Raw genomic sequence first — 20,764 nt, forward strand, 5'->3', positions numbered from 1 at the left:
GAGCATAGAAGAATGAGAGGGGACTTGATAGAGATCTACAAGATTATGAGAGGCATAGATAGGGTGAATAGTCAGTACCTGTTTCCCAGGGCACCAATAGCAAACACCAGAGGGCATATGTACAAAATTAAGGGAGGAAAATTTAGGGGAGACATCAGGGGTAAGTTTTTTTGCACAGAGGGTTGTGAGTGCCTGGAATGACTTGCCAGGGATGGTGGTGGAGGCTAAAACATTAGGGGTATTTAAGAGCCTCTTGGACAGGCACATGGATGAAAGAAAAATGGAAGGTTATGGGGAAGTGTGGGTTTAGTACTTTTTTTAAAAGGATTATATGGGTCAGCACAACATGGAGGGCTGAAGGGCCTGTACTGTGCTGTAGTATTCTATGATTCTATGATTCTATAACTGGAGCAATGAATAATCAACTGGGATGCAGAAGACAACAAACTGTGCAAATGCAAATATAAATAAATAGCAACAAATAAAAAGAACCTGAAATAACAAGATAAACAAGTGATCATTGGTTGTGGGAATATCTCAATGGATGGGCAATTGAGTGAATTTATCCCCTTTGTTTAAGAGGTTGAGGCATAGTAACTGTTCTTGAACCTTGTGCAAGTCCTGAGGATCTTGTACCTTCTACCTGTAATGCTTGGGGCTAGCGGCTTGTGTTTGTCTAGGGGAAAATCCATCAGTGTCTCCCGTTTGCGTAGATGCTGTGTAATACACACTGGTACAAACTCGCACATACAATATCAGACAGCACACAATGTATGTTTTACAACTTGCTCTTTATAAATCTTACTGGAACTAGGTAATTAATAGTGATACAATATAAAAAGAAAGAAAAGGGCGCCAAAACTTATCAGAGTTCAATCAGTTCGTGCGCAACCATTGGAGCTCAATTATTGAAGCCTTCTGTCTACCATTCGATCTTCTCCCACCTCATCGACCTGCTGCCTGGGACCAAACTCGGTGGTCAACCAGAGCACTTCCAGCATGTCCTTCCTCTTCGGTTCTCCTCCTGAGAAAAACCCACGCACTGACTCCAGGTTCCCACACGTACAGATAGAGCAACATTGCTTCCATTGGTTAGTTCCTCCATTATGAATAATTATAACCCAAACATTTCAACTAAACAGAGCATTACCTCATCAGTTACCTACAAAGAAGCCATTTCATTATAATGCTACAGAGAAGCCATTTTATATATGCAGTTAGCAGTTAACATTACAGTTAATAACCTGAGAACCTGATGGCAGCAACAAGAAAAGAGCATAGCCTGGGTGGTAAGAATCTTTGAAGATGAATGCTACTTTCCTATGACAGTGATTCATGTAAATATGCTCAATGGTTGGGAGGGTTTTACCCATGATGTACTGGGCCAAATCCACTATCTTTTGTAGGATTTTCCATTCAAAGGCATTGGTGTTTCCATACCAGGCCATAATATGGCCAATCAATACAGTCTCCACTACACATTTATAGAAGTTGGACTAAGTTTTAAATGTACTGCACTGCATTTGGTGCATCTATGTACTGCATAAGGTATTCATGGTGTGGCCTCTTCTACATTGGAGAAGCCAAACACAGGTCAGGTGTTCACTTTGCAGAACACGTGCACTCAGCCTGCAGGAGACACCTTGTAGTTTCTGCTGGCTGCATCTGACTCTCACTCCCATCTCTTTCTCCTGCACTGTTATGACAACCTCAATATAAACTGAAGAAGCAACAACTCATTATTTATCACGGCATGCTACAACCTGCAGAACTTCATACTAAATTTTCCAATTTTTAAATACCGTTTGTATTAGGACCGGTGATTTTTGATTGTCATTCCTGTTCCCCATTTATTCTTTTCCTTTTATTTCATTTATTTACATATTCTGGCCCTTCAGAAGCATGTCATTCCTGCTGCTACAGAAATAATTCTGGTGAGCCATGATTGTACTTCTACTATGGCAGATATACCTTTTCTTAGGCAAGCTGACCAAAATTGTACACAATATTCCTGGTGTGGTATGATTGTAGCAGGACGTCCTTGGTCCTACACTCAAAACTGATTGCTGTGAAGGCCAACATATCACTTGCTTTCTTCTCTGCTTTTCATGTACCTGCATATTTGCTTTTGGGTGCTTTTCATGTCAGCTATTCTTGTGCACAGTTCACTGAAAATATAAGAATACGGTTTGCAGCAGTTGACGAAGCTTGGGGAGAAAGGGGTATACCAATTCCTTCCTGGGGATGACTAAGAACAAACAATAAATATTGATCTGGCCAGTGATTCCAATATCATACACCATTAATAATCCAGTCAGTAGCTTTTAATAACAACTCTGATATACTTCTAAGTGATGTTGTTGGTATTGTACCCCAATTTAATGGGAATTGTTTTATATCTTGGCATTTTTAAGAGTTGTAGGCACTTAATCTTTTTTCCCTGATTGTTGTGGTTACTTTTTGATACAACAGAATTTTCCATTTTAAAATGATCTTACATTTCTCCAGTGTTTTGTTCTGGACCCTCTTAGTTTCGCTCTTTTTAATTGGAAAGAGGTATAAAGAAAGGCTTTGCACTTGTTTTTCAGTGTTTCTGCCCTTTTTTAGATTTTTAGGTAAGGTCCCAGGCACACTTAAGTGATCAGAAATCAGACAGGATATACTTTGTTTTCTTTGTTTAAAAATATTTAATGGCAGAGATTAGAACAAGAAATTCCAGCTCTTCATTACCAAGTTGCAATAAAATAAGTCATACATTATGCTGAAAGTAGAGAATATCAGATCAATTCAAGTCTTATTTGGGACATAGTGTTAAAAGTGAAAAGCATCCAGTGGTGATGGATCTCTGAGAAAAGGAAAGTCACATTGAGTAGCTAAGTAGTTCATAGTCCCCTCAGTCATGGAACTTAAAGCTACTGCTGATCTAGAGAACCTGGTGCCACCCATAGCCATAGTGAACCATAGATGTTTTGCAGTCACTGGCAGCCAATGAGAGATCTAAAGTGTGAAGGTGGTGGAAGCAGCTTGCTAAACAAGCACATCATGCATTAGTTGAATTAAAGGAGACCAAACCACAATGACAATTTCGGAAAGTAAGGATTCCAATTATTTTTCACTTAATTTTGGGCATTTTGTGGACTAATTTAGTGCGCCTTAGTGTCTAGAGTCCAATTGGGAAGCATCTTTGTTGTAGTATTAGATAAGGTAATTTGTTGTTTCAGAGTGACAAAGGAGATAATGCTGAAGCTTTATAAGACACTAGTTAGGCTGCACTTGGAGTATTGTCAATAGTTTTGGCCCCATATCTCAGAAAGGATGTATTGTCGTTGGGAAAAGTCCAGAGGAATTTCACGAGGATGACTTCAGGAATGAAGGGGTTAACATATGAGGAGCATTTGTCAGCTTTGGTCCTGTACTTACTGGAATTTAGAATAATGTGTTGAGATCTCATTGAGACCTACCGAATGGTGAAAGGACTTGATGAGGTGGATGTGGAGTAGATGTTTGCTCTGGTGGGGTATCCAGAACTAGAGGGCACAGCCTCAAAAGTAAAGGGTTAACTTTTAGAACAGAAGTAAGGAGGATTTTCTTTTTGGCCAAAGAGTGGTGAATCTGTGGAATGCTGCACCACAGACTGCATTGGAGTCAAAGTCCATGGGTATGTTTAAAGTGGAAGTTGATAATCGATTCCTGATTGGTTGGGGCATCAAGGGATAGGGTTAGAGGGCAGGTCAATGGGGCTGAATGGGATCCAGGATCAGCCATGATGAAATGGTGGATCTTACTGAATGGGCTGAATGGCCTAATTTTGCTCCTATGTCATAGACTCTTATGGAGTAGCCAGAAAATTGTGAATAAGTGAAGAATTGTAATCTACACCTGTAGAAATTAGCAATTCTGTTAGAACCTCTTTAGTAAAGATATGATGACATAAAGAGCAATGAGGTAAAATGGATGAAATTCCTTGGTGTTAACTTTTCAAGGGATCTATCCTGGGTCCAGCTTGTAAGTGCCATTATAAAGAAAACGCGGCAGTGCATTTCGTTTCTTGGAAGTTTCTGAAGGTTTAGCATGTCATCTAAAGTTTTGACAAACTTCTATAGATGTGTGGTTGGCTGCGGGTGACTAATGCTGCTCCACAGGGTCTGGGTTGGGACTGATACTTTTCATGTTATATGTCAATGATTTGGATGATGGAATTGTTGGCTTTGTTGCAAAGTTTGCAGATGATACACAGATAGATGGAGGGGCAGGTAGTCTTGAGGAAATAGGGAGGCTAAAGAAGGACTTGGACGGATTAGGAGCATGTGTAAAGAAGTGGCAGATGGAACACAGTATCAGGAACGGTATGGTCATGCTCTTTGAAGGAAGAAATGAAAGGGTTGACTATTTTCTAAATGGAGAGAAAATACAAAAATCTGAGGTGCAACGGGATTTGGGAGTCTTGATTAGTCAGGGCATGAAGGGATACAGGGTGAAAACAGGAGATTGGGGCTAAGAGGAAAATTGGATCAGCCATGATGTAATGGCGGAACAGACTTGATAGGCTAAATGGCCTAATTCTGCTGCTAAATCTTATGGTCTTATAGTCTTATATTGACTAGATGTGTCATGTCCTGGTATGAAAACACCAATGCTGTTGTATGGAAAAGCCTACAAATATTAGTAGATACGGTCCCAGTCCATCACAAAAATGGATCATAGATCGATCAGCAGATAGGGAAACTATTTATGAACAGTGGCTCTTTTACCTATCAATATACAAAACACAATTCCTTCTGCTCCCTTTGATCATCAGTGACCCATAGGAGAGACTAAAATAGTCACAGGTTATTTCCAATCGGAACAGACCTGCTAATATCCATTCATGACAGCATTATCCTTGCTAAGCATTGGAAGTCAGAAGTTAATCTCATAATAGGTCATGTGACATTGAGTGCACTTAGCATGCGCACATCATGATAAGTGCTGTCTAATTCTGAATGGGTTTATCAATGCCCTAAGAATGTAGTCACACCAGCATCTTAGCTTATCCTTAAATGAGCTAATAATTTTGCCAAGAGGATTGTCCTCTAAAGCACCATCCCCACCCTATCAAGCATTGAAACCAAAAACTTATTACATCAACAACATTAGATTATTGGTCCTTTTGCTGATCAACTTTGACTAACATCCTATTATTAACACTTCAATCATTGGAACAGTTTATTCTCATTTTAATTTCCCAACAAATGCATGGTTCTTAATCACTTCTAAGATTAAACAGAATAGCTTTTAGAATTTATGTTTAATAGGCTCAACTTCAGAAAAAAAAAGTTTCTTCTTATGGGGATGAGAGGAATTAGGGCTGACAGTAGGAGATGGTCACTGAATATCCAGTAAAGAATACCAGGGAAGCAATTTTACCCCAAGGGTGGTTAAAATATGGAACATTTTATTTTTGCAAGGAGTAGCTAGAGCAGGTAGCAATTGATGTTTATGGAGATCTAACATAACCATGTGAGAGAATAAGGAAATATAAGAGCAGGTTGATGGATAGAGATGAAAAAGCAGATTTATGTAGAACATAAACACTAGCAGTGAATTTTTAAGACAAGTGGTTCACTTTTCTGCCAAAATTAGTTTGTAATGCTTTGAAAATATATTTTTAACACTCACCTGGAGAGCAGTCAAAAGGAAAAGTTGCAATTTAAGGAAATTTAGTAGATGAATACAGTCATAGAGTACTACAGAACAGAAACCGTCTCTTCCGTTCTTCTAGTTCAGCTCATCTAATTTATGCTGACCAGGTTTTCTGTCTGGACCCATCTAGCTGTACCCTGACCATAAATCTTCATATTTCTCTCATCCAAGTACCTATCCAAACTTCTCTTAAATGTTACAATTGACCACGTATCTAAAACTGACAAGAGCAGCTTGTTCCACATTTGCACCACCTTCTGAGTGAAGAAGTTCCCCATTAGACCTCTCTTAATTATTTTACCTTTCACCATAAACCTATGACCTCTAGTTCTAGTCTTCAACTACCTGACAAGAAAAACCTTGTAAACATTTATCCTATACCCCTAATAATTTTACAGTAAATACCTTCTAAAATATGGTAGAGTAACATAACATGTTAGCACAATGTTTTACAGCACCAGCAATCACTGGTCAGGGTTTAATTCCTGCTGCTAATTGTAAGATGTGGGTTTCCTCCGGGTGCTTCGGTTTCCTCCAACATTCCAAAGACGTGTGGTTAGGGATAGGGTTGGAGAGCTGTGTGCATGCTATGTTGGCACTAGAAGAATGGTGACACTTGCAAACTTCCCCTAGTACAATCCTCAGACTATGTTATGCTAATGTACACGTGATAAATAAAGCTAATCTTTCACTATTTTCCTGCACTCCAGGGAATATACTCCTAGCCTATTCAACCTTTCTCTATAACTCAGGTCCTCGAATCCTGACAACATCTCTGCAAACTTTCAAACTGATCAATATCTTTCCTGTAGATAAGTTACTAAAAGTACATTGAATTTGCCCTCACCATCGCATTATAAAACTTCAAGCACATAGCCAAATAACCAAGCATCTCCCTGCCAGAAAATATATCTATAATACAATAATAAATGTTTATTTCTGCACAATTCATCAACCAACAAAGTTCCAAATATTTCTTACAATCAGAGAAAACCTGAAGATGCTGGAAATCCAGAGCAACACATACAAAAGGCCAGAAGAATTCAGCAGGCCAGGCAGCATCTGTGGAAAAGAGTAAACAGTCAACGTTTCGGGCCAAGACCCTTCATCAGGTCCTGGTCTTGGCCCGAAACGTTGACTGTTTACTCTTTTCCACAGATGCTGCCTGGCCTGCTGAGTTGCCCCAGAATTTTATGTGCGTTGTCCAAATATTTCTTATTTCTTTTACTGACTTTCACTAGTTTCTCCTGCCTTGCTGTTCCAGTAATTCAAGCACTGGTGTTGACATATGAGCTAGCTTTATTTCACTTTCCTGAGCTGGTATTTCATGTTGTTTGTCAATTCCTAATCCACGCCAAACACAAAAATGTGAAATACAAAGTTTGCTTCCAATAACTTGTACAGCAACTTGATTTGATTTGTGCTTCACTTTGATTTTTGTCAATAGTTTGGTTCTATTTTTCAGCTGATGACTCTGAGCTGTGTGCCAGTCACGACTTGAATTTGGGAATTGAAAAATGAACTTGGTTGTTTGCCTGACAGATTGGAAATGAACACCGTAATCAGGTGTTGCAATCCTATGCTGAGATTTCTGGCCATCGCTAAAGTTTATAGCCTGGGGACTGTGAATAAGTTGTTTTCTACAATCTTAGCTGTCACACAAATTTAGGAATTTGAGAATAGCTGAGAGTTGCATTACCATTAAGTGAATTTGCTGTAAATTCACTGCACGTGCACACCAATTTCATGAACTGTTTTAAGTAAAGAAGGTAAAATAATTGCAAATCTGTTTTACACTGATACATTTGTTTTGGCATAGATTAGTGGAAGGTGAAAAATAATCCATTACAGAATGAGGTAAGAAGCTGCGAGGTGATAGGTGGAAAATGTAAAGAGCTGGAGGAGAAGGAATCTGATAAGAAAGGGAAGGAGGAGGGGTACCAGGAGGTGATGATAGGCAGGTGAGAAGAATGAAAGAGGTAATGGGGGGGGGCAAAGTAGGGAATTGAATAAGAGTGAAAGGGGAGGAGGAAATTACAAGAAGTGGAGAAATCATTGTTCATGCCATCAGGTTGGAGACCACCCAGACGGAATTTCCTACTCTCCTCTCCCATCAGATACCTTCTTCTCCAGTCATGTACTTTTCCTATCAGATGCTGCCTGACCTGCTAAGTTCATTTTGAGTGTGTTGCTCTGGATTTTCAGCATCTGAAGATCTCTTCTGTTTAGAATTTGCATGGGAGTAGTGACAATTAGCTTTGTAATTGTGTGGGGTTTCAGGAATCCCAAACTTCTGTGTAGACCTCACTTGGAGTTGCACACCTCTGTACCTATGCTTGGAAAACTGCCTATTTAATTGGCACAAGAAAATGCAGACCATCCATAAGAGTATGAGGTTACTTAAGTAACTTTTGGTCCAATTTCATTATGACTTCCTCATCAGGAGGCCACAATCAACATGGTTCAGAAATAACATATCCTCCTCACTGACACTCAACACAGGCACATTCCTGGATGTGCGCTTACCCCACTGCTAAACGCTCTCTATATTCACGACTGTGTTGCCTGACACAGATCAAATGTCATTGATAAACTCACTGATAACACAAGGTTGTTGGCAGAATATCAGATGGTGATAAGGAAGTTCATAGGTGTGTAATAGATCTGCTGTTGAGTGATATTACAACAATCCTGCACTCAATGGCAGTAATTCTAAGGAGCTGATATGGAATTCAGGAATGGGAAGTTGGGAGAAGTCCTCACTGAGGGGTTAACAATGAAAAGAGAGAGCAGATACAAGTTTCTGGGCATCAACTTCTCAGAGGATCTTTCCTGGGTCCAATATATTGATATAATCATGAGAAAGGCATGCCAGTGGCCTTACTTCATTGGAAATTTAACAAGATTTGGTATGTTACCAAAGCCTCCAGAAAATTTCTACAAATATAGCGTGGAGAACATTTGGACTGATTGCATCATAGTCCAGTATGAAATCTTCAATGCACAGGATTACAAGAATCTTCAGAGTTGGTGATTCAGATAGCTCTATCATGGGTAATAAGCTCCCCAGCATCAAGGACATCTTCAAAAGGTGGTGCCTCAAAAGGGTGACATCCATCAATAAGGGCCCCAAACACCCAGGACATGTCCTCTTCTCATTTGTACCATCAGAGAGGAGGTATAGGAGCCTGAAGACACACACTCAATGTTTTAGGATAGCTTCTTCCCCTCCACCATCAGATTTTGGAATGGTCCATGAACCCATGAACACTACGTCATCATTCTGCTCTCTTTTTGCACTATTTATTTATTTATTTTTATATTTCTGATTGTATCCTACAGTAATATTTTATGTATTGAACTGTTCTGCTGCTGCAGTACAGCAAATTACACAACATACATCAGTGATAATAAACCTGATCCTGATTCTGAATCTGGTTAATTTGAATCTCCTCAACTGCTTGAATGATGCTATTGTTTGGAAATATCTTTGTGAAGACCATAAGACATAAGAGTAGAATTAGGCCATTTGGGCCATTGAGTCTACTCCACCATCTAATCATGGCTAATCCTTTTTTTCCTTCCTCAGCCCCACTCCCCGGCCTTCCCCCTTAATCTTTGATGCCATATCCAATCAAGAACCTATCAAGCTTTGTCTTAAATATAACCAATGACTGGGCCTCCACAGCTGCCTGTGGTAATAAATTCCACAAATTCACCACCTTCTAGCTAAAGAAATTTCTCCGCATCAGTTTTAAATGAGCGCCCTTCTATCCTGAGGCTATGCCCTCTTGTCCTAGACTTCCACCCCTCCCCCATGGGAAACATCCTTTCCACATCTATTTTGTCTAGGCCTCTCAACATTCGAAAGGTTTCAATGAGATCCCCACCTCATCCTTCTAAATTCCAGCAAGTACAGACCCAGAGCTATCAAATGTTCAACATATGATAACCCTTCATTCCTGGAGTCATCATTGTGAACCTCCTTTGAATCCTCTCCAATGCCAGCACATCTTTTCTTAGATGAAGAGTCCAGAATTTTTCACAATACTCAAGGTGAGGCCTCCCCAGTGCCTCATAAAGCCTCAGCATCACATCCCTGCTCTTGTACTGTAGACCTCTTGAATGAATACCATGGGCTCTTAACTTGGTAAGTAGCCTCATGTGTGGCACACTGTCAAAGGCTTTCTGAAAGTCTAAATATACAACATCCACTGCATCCACTTTATCTATACTACTTTTAATCTCCTCAAAGAATTCCAACAGGTACATCAGGCAAGATTTTCCCTTAAGGAAACCATGCTGACCTTATGCTATCTTGTCCTGTGTTACCAAGTACTCCATAACCTCATCCTTAACAATAGATTCCAACATCTTTCCAAACACTGAGGTCAGGCTAACTGGTCTATAATTTCCTTTTTGATGCCTTCCTCCTTTCTTTTTTTTTAAAAGAGTGGAGTGACATTTCCAATTTTTCAGACATCCAGCACCATGCCAGAGTCCAATGATTTTTGAAAATCATTACTAATACCTCCACAATCTCTACTGCTACCTCTTTCAGAACCCTAGAGTGCAGTTCATATGGTCTGGGTGACTTATATACCCTTAGGCCTTTCAGCTATTTGAGCACTTTCTCCCATGTAATAGTAAATGCATTTATTACTCTTTCCTCGCGCCCTTCAATATCTGGCACACTGCAAGTATCTTCCACAGCGAAGACTGATGCAAAATACTCACTTAATTCATCTGCCATCTCCTTGTCCCCTGTTATTATTTCTCCAGCCTCATTTTCCAGTGGTCCTATATCCACTCTCATCTTTCTTTTATTTTTTACATACTTGAAAAGCTTTTATTATCAACTTTGATATTGCTTGCTAGCTTGCTTTCATATTTCATCTTTTCCATCCTAATGATTCTTCGAGTTGCTCTCTGTAGGTTATTAAAAGCTCTATCCTCTATTTTCCCACTAATTTTTGCTTTGTTGCATGCCCTCTCTTTTGCTTTGACTTCCCTCATCAGCCACAGTTGTACTACTTTGCTATTTGAGTATTTCTTTGTTTTTGGAATATATCTATCCTGATCTTTCCTCATTGTTCCCAGAAAATCACACCATTGCTGCTCTGCTGTTATCCCTGCCAGCAGTTCCTTCCAATTTACTTTGGCAAACTCCTGTCTCATACCACTGTAATTTTCTTTATTCTACTGAAATACTGCTATATCAGACTTTACTTTCTCCCTATCAAATTTCACGTTGAACTCAATCATATTGTGATTATTGCCTCCTAAGGGCTCTTTCACCTTTAGTTCCTAATCGGCTCCGGTTCATTACATTAACACCCAATCTAGTTTGGCTGATTCCCTAGTAAGCTCAATGACAAACTGCTCTAAAAATCCATCTTGTAGGCATTCAACAAACTCACTCTCTTGAGAGCCATCACCATCTAATTTTCCCAATTTACCTGCATGTTGAAATCCTATATGACTATCATAACATTGTCCTTTTGAAACACCTTTTCTATTTCCCGTTGTAATCTGTGGCCCACATCCCAGGCTTTTGCTGGGAGGCCTGTATACATCAGGGCAAATCAAATAACATTCGGACTCAAATGTCGGTATTGTCAGGGAATTCAAAACAATGCTCAGACCCAGATATTCGATTGTCTTTTATTTCCATGGCCACATGAGCATCGTCTCTCAGAGAGCAGCGATTCTGAATTATACAGTCCATTGCTCTCCCTTTTAAGGCAGCTACAAACTTCAATTCCTGATAAGGTAAACAGATGTAACAATCCAAGCATTTGTGAAACTGAATAAAAGCAGCTTTTCACAACAAGCCCTGCAGCTTTCGGAGAGTGGTTAGCAATTAGCTCAGTGTCATGCTGGTATGTTTTAACAATAACTCGGCTTTCAATGCTCCCTTTTATCTTATTGATATTTTCTGTTCCCTTCTACTAGAACATTCAACAGTCTCATGTTATTATTAACCCTCTAAATTCCCTCATAGACCCCTCTTTTTTGATCACCCTGATCAATCTCTCCTTCCAGAAAGCGTAGCTCGTAAGAAGCGGGGAAAGGTCACATAGCAAGACAAGCTTCCTCATCATATTCGGGACCATATGTCTTATTTTCTATCTAGGGAACTTTGGTAATCTGGGGAAACATGTGTGCCTGGGTGGTTTGCAAAGGCAGGAATCAAAGGAATCAACAGAAGGTCCTAGACACCACAGAAGGCCTACTACCAGGATTATTAGTAGAATTAACCCATAGTGTGCTGTCAAAGAACATAGAAAAATACAGCACAGTACAGGCCCTTCAGCCCACAAAGCTGTGCCGACCCTTAAACCCTGCCTCCCATATAACCCTCCACCTTAAATTCCTCCATATACCTGTCTAGTAGTCTCATGATCCACTACTCCTCCAAAAGGCTTCCAAATGGCTACCAACCCCCTTTTGGAGTTGTAATCATGAAATTCCTTTCCCCCCCCCCCCCTGGCTAATATAAAATCAAGGACCATCCCCCAGAAGAGATCCCAAAAATCCAAGAACCTGCAGCTCTTCCCCCTGCACCAGCTTCTCTGCCATATATTTATCTGCCAAATCATCCTGTTTCTACCTTCACTGGCGTGCGTACAGGTAGAAATCCAGAAATTACTATTCTGGAGGTCCTGCCTCTCAGCTTTTTGCCTAGCTCTCTAAATTCTCTCTTCTGGACCTCTTTCCTTTGTTATTGGTACCAATATGTACCAAGACATCTGGCTGCTCCCCACCCCCTCCAAAATGCTGTGGATGTGATCCGAGATGTCTCTCACCCTGGCACCTAGGAGGCAACATACTGCTCGGCTGTCCCATTCACATCCACAGAATCTCCTGTCTGTTCCCCTGACCATTGAGTCCCCACACACAATAGCCATTTACTACACTAGGTACAGTAAGAGGGGAAAAAAGGAACCTTAACAGAAGCTTACCCAGAGCCAATGCTCTTTCGAACCAAAGCCTCCTTGGAGCCAAAGCTTGATACTCCTATTCTCACCACGGGCCTACTCCTAACAAAGGCTTAACATAAGCGGCTTTCAAAACACTTCAGTAAGGATTCATTCTTGCAAGGTCTCAGTACTGAGGCAGGAGTCAACTTCCTCATTCATTCTCATTCTACAGGCTTCCTTAAGAAAAGGTGGCACTTAGTGGCAGGTGACTGAGAAATGTGTGCAATATTCCCCCAGTGTAAGGTTCATGTTAATTTATATCTTGTGTCTAAGCAGTATTACTCTCATTCATTTCAGTCTTTACTAAGACCCTGTCTCTGCCATGTTACTTAGAAACATGTGTGTATTTGCCTTTCATAAGACATGGTTGGGATAGCTAATGTGGCAATGAGGATAAGGTTAATAAGATTGTCAACAAACTACAGGGATTGCTTTTGCCCAAATCAGACTTGAATGAAGCTGAAAAATGAGATGATAGTGGACTCAAACACAATGTGTAGGACTTAATATTACATGCAGGTTGACGTTTCTTTAGAGCTGGATTTGGAGGGCAAGGATATCCTGCAGTCAGTTCAGGAAATGGATAACTCAACTGGATTAGGTTAGGGGGCTCTATCACTTGGTCCAGGCTATATTCAGTGTTTTGCCCTCCCCCACTTGCTTCTTTCGGAAATTGCTTATTTGCAAGCAAGAGAATATAATTTCTATGTGAAAAGATGTTTTTCATGAACTCTTTATTAGATTTTTGAGTGATTGTCTTAAACTTATTACCTCTCAATTTGAGCATATAATATTCTTATGTTTCTGATATTTTAGAAAGTTTCTCTTCATTTTTGTTTGCAGTGCTGATGAAAGGTTTGATGCAACATTTCACACCAATGTTCTTGTAAGATCGAATGGCTATAGTCAGTACATCCCACCAGGTGAGTGCTGTTAATTGATCACAAAATCATTCAATATCACGTCAGAATAATGTGGTACTTACAGAACAGTGATCATTTCTGCATATTTTTACTGCCCAAATTATTATCATGTGTTGATTCCTTTATGCAATAAAAGAGCTTTGTCCCTATGCTGTTACCACCAAACATAGCTGAGCTGTTAGTATTTTTACCACTGCCTCACTGCCACTGCCTTACTGCCACTGCCTTAGATTTTAATTCATGGCAAAACTGAAGAAGTGCTGTTTATTCTTGGTACAGTCTGACAAGATGATTAAACTAAGGCCACATCCACTCTCTCTAAATTGCTAAGGTATTATTTTGTTGTAGTATATGGGTGATATCCCCAAAGTTCTTTGGTAATTATAACTCAAGTATGCTTTTTAGCTTTATTCCTTCCTCCATCTATTCACCAGTCTGTTCTGGAAATCTCCAATCCTCTGTCAGTGTCCTCCTGGTATACCTTGTATAAATAACCATATAACAATTACAGCATGGAAACAGGCCATCTCAGCCCTTCTAGTCCATGCCGAACGCTTACTCTCACCTAGTCCCACTGACCTGCACACAGCCCATAACCCTCCATTCCTTTCTTGTTATATACCTATCCAATTTTTTTTTAAATGACAATTTGGAACCTGCCTCTACCTCTTCTACTGGAAGTTCGTTCCACACAGCTACCACTCTCTGATAAAAGAAGTTCCCCCTCATGTTACCCCTCAACTTTTGCCCCCTAATTCTCAACTCATGTCCTCTTGTTTGAAACTCCCCTACTCTCAACAGAAAAAGCCTATCCACGTCAACTCTGTCTATCCCCCTCATATATACATCGCATCCTCCCTGTGTTTCATCCTCCTCATTATTAGTTGGTTATTTTCACTGTCTTGTTTTAGTTATCAGTGCACTTATGTCTTGCTTTGTTTCTCTATTTAAGTTTCCTTTGCTTTTTCTGTCCTAGCCTAGTATTGAGTTCACCTCCCTGTGTGCAGTGATTCTCGAATCCTAACCTGTATTTTCTCCAAACTAATCCTCAAGCAAAGATTCTTCATTCAACTCCATCTTCATCTCTGATCTCCCCGACCTTGAGTCCTCCTGATCTATGTCTCTCCTGGTAGTCTACGGGTTAAAGATGCAGAACTTTGCTATAACGTTGCTGGTTCAATCCAACACGGCAACAACCTCCATTACAGCAAGCCTTTGCCACAACATGGACACAGCAGAGTAAGAACATCTCCAACCAGTGTTGGCCAGCCAGGAAGTCAGAGCGTGTGCATACTGACCGCCCTACAGACACTCACTAAATCACCTAGCTAAACCCCTGCTCCTTCTCTAGTTCCCGAGATGTTCAAGCTGCTGGAGCCAATTGTTTTGATGACAACCTAGGAACCTGTAGAGGATTTCATAGCCAGTGTTCTCTGGCTTTTGAGCTGCAACCCACCAATTCTGTGCGTTGTGCAAATGTATCTGCCATCACCCTGGAAATGAAGATGGTGTTCATCCTTCAAATAAGCGGACAAGAAGCAGCTAACTGACTCTTCCATCTTCATCAGGGTACCTGTAGCATAGCTGACCTACACAATCAAGTTCCGCACCCTGGCAGGACAGAGTGGTTGAAACACTGAAGTCCATATGGCCATGTTCCACTGTGGACTATCAAGTGAAATTGAAGAAGAATTGGCAGCCAAAGAACCCAGTTGAAGATCTCGAACTCTCAGTAACACCACCATATGTTTGACAATCATCTCAAGGAAAGGAGAAGAGAGTGCTGCAGTGAGTCTTCTAGGGTTTCCAGTCTCTGAGTCATCTTCGGTGCAGTCATGCACATTCCCCCTGCTCCACTCAACTTCTTCTAGAGGAGTGGATGAACCTGCACAGAACCCAACTTTCTCCAGCCAAGCAGAACCGGAAGGTACAGGGAATGACCCCGACTGTGGTGAGCCGAGCCATTTCCGCGCTGCCAGACCTGAGTTGTCAGGAAAACATCCAGACCAGTCCAGGGAAGGGAGGTCTGTAGCGAGTTCCACCTTTCCTCCCAGATCTGCTACATCCAAGATTGTGCTGTCTACCTCAATCTCCTGGGGAGAACAACAACATTCCCTTTGGAGAAGTTGTGGATTCTGATACAGCAGGCAATTTCATGGACCTCGGATTAGCAAAACTTCTCTGAGTTCCCCCGACTCATTACAACCAACTGGTCACAGCCGCAGCTCTGGATGGAAGATCTTACTGCTCCCATCAGTCTGCCTATAGGACAGCATACTGGGATGATCTGTTTTCAACTTATTCATTCTCCTGAGTACCCGTTGATCTTACAACTCCCTTGGTTGGCCCTCCACAGTCTACAAATTGATGGGTCCACCCATGCACTCCACAAATAATCTTCCAGATCCTGAGCTGGCTGTTGCCTCTCCTGGACTGTCCAAAGTTTCTCCTGAGTATGCAGACTTTCTAGAGGTTTTTCATAAGAACAGAGCTGCAACAATCAGGCCTTATTGAAACTATGACTGTGCAATTAAATTGCTGCTTGGAATCTGTCCACTCTGAGGACAGCTCTACTCTCTCTCAGCTCCAGAAAGCACGGCAATGGAGGAGTACCTAGCAAACAGGTTTGTCCACCTCTCCGTATCATCTGCTGGTGGAGGCTTCTTCTTTGTAGTGAAAAAGGATAGTTGACTCCAACCATGTTTAGATTATCGTGCCCTCAATAAGATTACAGTGAAGAACCTTTACCACTGGTAATACAGCTTTCAAGTTGTTGTATGGAGCACCTATTTTTACTAAACTGAACCTCCAAAAGGCATACAACCCGGTTTGCCTTCAGGAGGGTGATGAACGGAAGACCATTTTTAACATCTCCACTGGCCACTATGAATATTTTGTGATGCCATTCGGTCAGTTAACACCACACAGTCTTCCAGATCATTACTGATGACATTCTCCAAGAGACAGTAAATTACTTTGTCTTTGTCTACCTGGATGATAAACTCAACTTCTCCAAGACCTACCACAAACACGTCCAACACATTTGATGCGTCCTCCAGATGTCCTTCCCAGGCAGTTTGAACAACCAGACCTGGTCACTGTACCAGATCCCATCCTCCCGAGGTCCAGCTATTGGTACCAAACTGATGGGAGGTTGAGATCATCATTAGGAGAGCATAGCAGCAGGAGGTTGGGCATGGATGGAGATGTTTAATCATCTTTGGACTATTTTTACTGTGCCTATGGTCTGTTTTTTTTATCAATTATGGTATTGTTTGCACTGTTGTAACTATGTGGTTTTGTGTAGGTCTTGTAGCCTTAGTTTTTGGTTTGTTGGGTGGTAGAGTTGGTCTCCTGACTTGGTGTGTCTGGGTAGTCTTGTTTTGTCTGGTGGATTTGGAGCTCCTTTCCGGGGAATGTGCTAAGATGGTAGTGCGATATTAATACGCAGCAGCCTCTCCGGACTCTGGATTTGGTGATTGTCAAATGTTATGTGGATTTTCTGGTGTGGTCTGTTTTGTCTTGTGCTTTTGTGATATCATTCTGGAGTAACGTTGTTTCATTTTTTAACTGCATTGCAGTTGTGGTTTCTAAATGACAATAAACCGAAATTCAATTCAATTCAATAAGCGGCAACCTGTTGCATCTGCACGCAGAACAAGGAACTCAGATCACATCTACAATGGGTGCTACAACCATTGCCCATTCCTTCCCGTCCCTGGTCCCAGACTTTATCACTGGTCTGCTATGATTATGAGGCAACACCGTGATTATGGAGGTGGTGTCCCCATTCTCCGAGGCCTGTCACTTTGTGCCCCTGTCCAAGCTTCCCTCAGCTCAAGAAATGGATGAACCTGCTGCAAAATGTGTTTAGGGTGCATGGCTTTCCCCAGGATGTTGTTTCTGACAGAGAACCTCAGTGTACCTCCCAGTTCTGGAATGCTTTCTGTCAGCTTATTGGAGCTATGGGCAACCTCTCACTGAGACTTCACCTCCATTCCAATGGTCAGATTGGGAGGACCAAGCAGGAGAAGACCATGAGGTGCCTTATGTAGGGCAACCTATCCACTTGGAGTGACCATCTGCTCTGGGCAGATTGCTCATAACACTCTGCACCAGTCTTCTATGGATATGCCTCATAATTGAGTGATATTTTCGTTAGCCACCTCCTCTGTTTCCCAAGTAGGAGCCCTAGGTGGGAGTCACACCTACTGAACAGCTGCTACGTTGTTGCCAGCAGAAGTGGAAGAAATTTCCAAGAGCCCTTTTGAAGGCCTCTCTGTAACAACAAGAGCAGCCCAACCATCAAAGTGGCTCGAGCCTTTGTTTCTCCTGGTCAAAGGGTCTGGCTCTCCACCAAAGACCTTCCTCTGTGGGTTGAGTCTCAGAAAGTGACACTACACTACATCGAACCATTCAAGGTTTTCTGTCAGATCAACCCAGACACTTAATGTCTCCAGTTGCCACACGACATGCGTATCAGCCTCACCTTCCATGACCCCTGTCTAAAACCCCTTCTGTGCAGTATGATGGTGCCAGTGCAGAGACCCCATTGCCCTGGCTTCTCACATCATCGATAGTCAGCTGGCGTACACTTTCCATCAGTCTTGTTCTTGGCCAGCTCCAGTACTTGTTGGGTTGGGAAGGTAACGGCCCAGAGGAAAGGTTGTGGTTTCCACCTTCCTGGACCCAGACCTGATCAAAGACTTCCAATGTCGTCACCTGGATTACCATGGACAGTCAGCTGCCCTCCATGGTCAGGGAGCGGGGTCCTGTTATGCTTCAGTCAGAATACCAGGAGGCACCAGAGTCCACCAGGCATTGACACTCCTTCCCCTTTGATTATTAGTTGATTATTTTCACTGTGTCTCATTTTAGTTATCAGTGCACCTGTGTCTTGTTTTGTTTCCTCTGTTTTGTTTTTTGTCTTTTCTCCGTCTTGAGTTTTCCTCCCCCTGTGTGTAGTGATTCACGAGTTCTAGCCTATGTTCTCTACAAATCAATCCTCAAGTAAAGATTAGTCCTTCAACTCCAATCCTCATTTCTGTTCTCCTCTACCTTGAGTCTACCTGGTGTACATCTCTCTTGGGAGCCCATGGGTTAAAGATACGGAATTTCATCATAACATCTCCATTTGGACCCAGCCTGGCAAACACCTCTGTTACAACTAAAGTGCCAAGGAAAGTATCAGGGACAGTGAACAATACAAATTAAATAACCACCAAGCCCAATACATGGGTTGAACGTATCTATGCCTTTCTTGTTAATATATCAGTTTGACATGACTATACATTTCTTTCTGTACTTTTAAGTTTCATCCATTCTTTCATGGATTTATGACTTGTTATTGGGGATAATGCTTCAAGGGTACCAGGGAAATTATCCAAGTGACTTCTTGTGCCTGTCCTGAGCACTGAGCCAGTGTAGATTTTGCGAACATGTAGTCTCGCAGAAAAGAATGGTTCCTTTTGTAACCACTTTCTGTAGACTCTTCCGTGAATAGGTGATGAATTAATTAAAAACCGCCTTAATCCAATATCCTTAAACATAGCATAATTCTGATTAGTGGAAGTCTAACATTTTTAACATACAGAACAGTAGAGCAGAGGAAGAGGCCCTTTGGCTCACCATGTTGTGCTAATCTAATTAAGCAAAGATGCCTAATTACACTAATCCTTTCTGCCTGCACATGACTCATACCCATCCATACATTACATATTCATTGTGATGAAAGGTCATTGACCTGGAATATTAATGCTGTTCCTATCGTACAGATGTTGCATGGCTTCCAGCATCTCAGTTCTTTTTTAATTTCAAAATTACAGCATCTTCAATATCTGATATTCCAGCACCTTCAATCTGAGGCTCTCCTAAAAAAACAGTAGCTGTTCCTTCTTCAAGAGATGTGTATTCTCACATACCCCGTAGTGCTCTATATTCTCCGTTTCCTAAAAATATCTCAGCACAAACAGAATGAGTAACATCTCCAGAAGATCAGTTTTAAAGTTTTGAATAAATGCTCGTTAAATTAATATGAGAGCCTCTAGTAATAAGACTAGCATTTCTGCAAAATATGTATCACCATAAAACAGTGGTCAATCATTCCATTGCAAATTTCATTCAAATGTCCGCAGTGAAAAACCATTTGTACAAGTTGTACAAATATTTTTAATGCCAATATTTTTCTTTAGAAAATTAAGGTTGTTTTCAGCAATACAACGTCTAATAGTGACTACAAAATTAATCAAGTGTGCTTATCTTGTTGGAATGCTGTCAGAATGTGTTATTTAATGTGCATAATAATAAAATTGTCAAGTTGTGTAATGTCACCGACTTCTTTTAAATCCTTTAAATTTATTTTCTCCTTTCCCTTAATCCATCTTTCCCCCAGTATTGTCCTCATTTGTTACATACTGATATCTTCAGCATTATGCATCTATTCTCTTTTATGACCATTTTCATGCATAAAAGTGAGAGAGCAAGGAGAAAACGAGAGAATAGAGACAAAAGAAAGTGAAAATAAAATGAATGTCAGTGAGAGAGTGTGAGAGCAGGAGAGAGAATAAAACAAGAAGATGGCAGAAATTAGATATTGCAATAATCTATGGTACTACTTAGAGTCATAGACTGTAGCACAGTAACACACCGTTCAGCTCATCGAGTCTGTGCTGAACTATTAATCTGCCTAGACCCATTGACCTGCACTCAGACCATAGCCCTTAGTCCCACCCCCCATCCATGTACCTATCCAAATTGATCTTCAATGTTCAAATCAAACCTGCTTTAACCACAGCTGTCGGCAGCTCGTTCCACACTCTTGCCACATTCTGAGTGAAGAAGGTCCCCCTCATGTTCCCCTTAAACACTTCACCTTTTAGCCTTAGCACATGACCTCAGTGGAAATATCCTGCCTGCATTTACCCTATCTATACCTCTCAACTTATTTTTCTTTGCTCCAGGGAATAAAGCCCTAGACTATTCCTCTCCCTATAACCCAGGTCCTCAAGGCTGGGCAATATCCTTTCACATTTTCTCTGCACTCTTTCAATCTCATTTACATTTTTCCAATGGATAGGTAACCAGAACTGCACACAGTACTCCAAATTAGGCCTCACCAATGTCTTATAGAACTTCAACATAACATCCAAATTCCTGTATCCATTACTTTGATACATC

At 41.1% G+C, this 20,764-nt stretch overlaps 1 protein-coding gene across 3 annotated transcripts in view; it reads left to right on the top strand.

The window, feature by feature from the left end:
* chrna8 (cholinergic receptor, nicotinic, alpha 8) overlaps positions 1–20,764 on the top strand; it is a 364,842-nt gene that overhangs the window by 257,992 nt on the left and 86,086 nt on the right. For all 3 annotated transcript variants that reach the window (XM_073048652.1, XM_073048653.1, XM_073048654.1), the window contains exon 5: positions 13,509–13,588. In XM_073048652.1, coding sequence (XP_072904753.1) covers positions 13,509–13,588 — 80 coding nt within the window. The remainder of the gene's footprint in view (positions 1–13,508; positions 13,589–20,764) is intronic.

The sequence above is a fragment of the Hemitrygon akajei genome, chromosome 6, assembly GCF_048418815.1.
Source record: "Hemitrygon akajei chromosome 6, sHemAka1.3, whole genome shotgun sequence".
In the NCBI taxonomy this organism is placed as follows: domain Eukaryota; kingdom Metazoa; phylum Chordata; class Chondrichthyes; order Myliobatiformes; family Dasyatidae; genus Hemitrygon; species Hemitrygon akajei.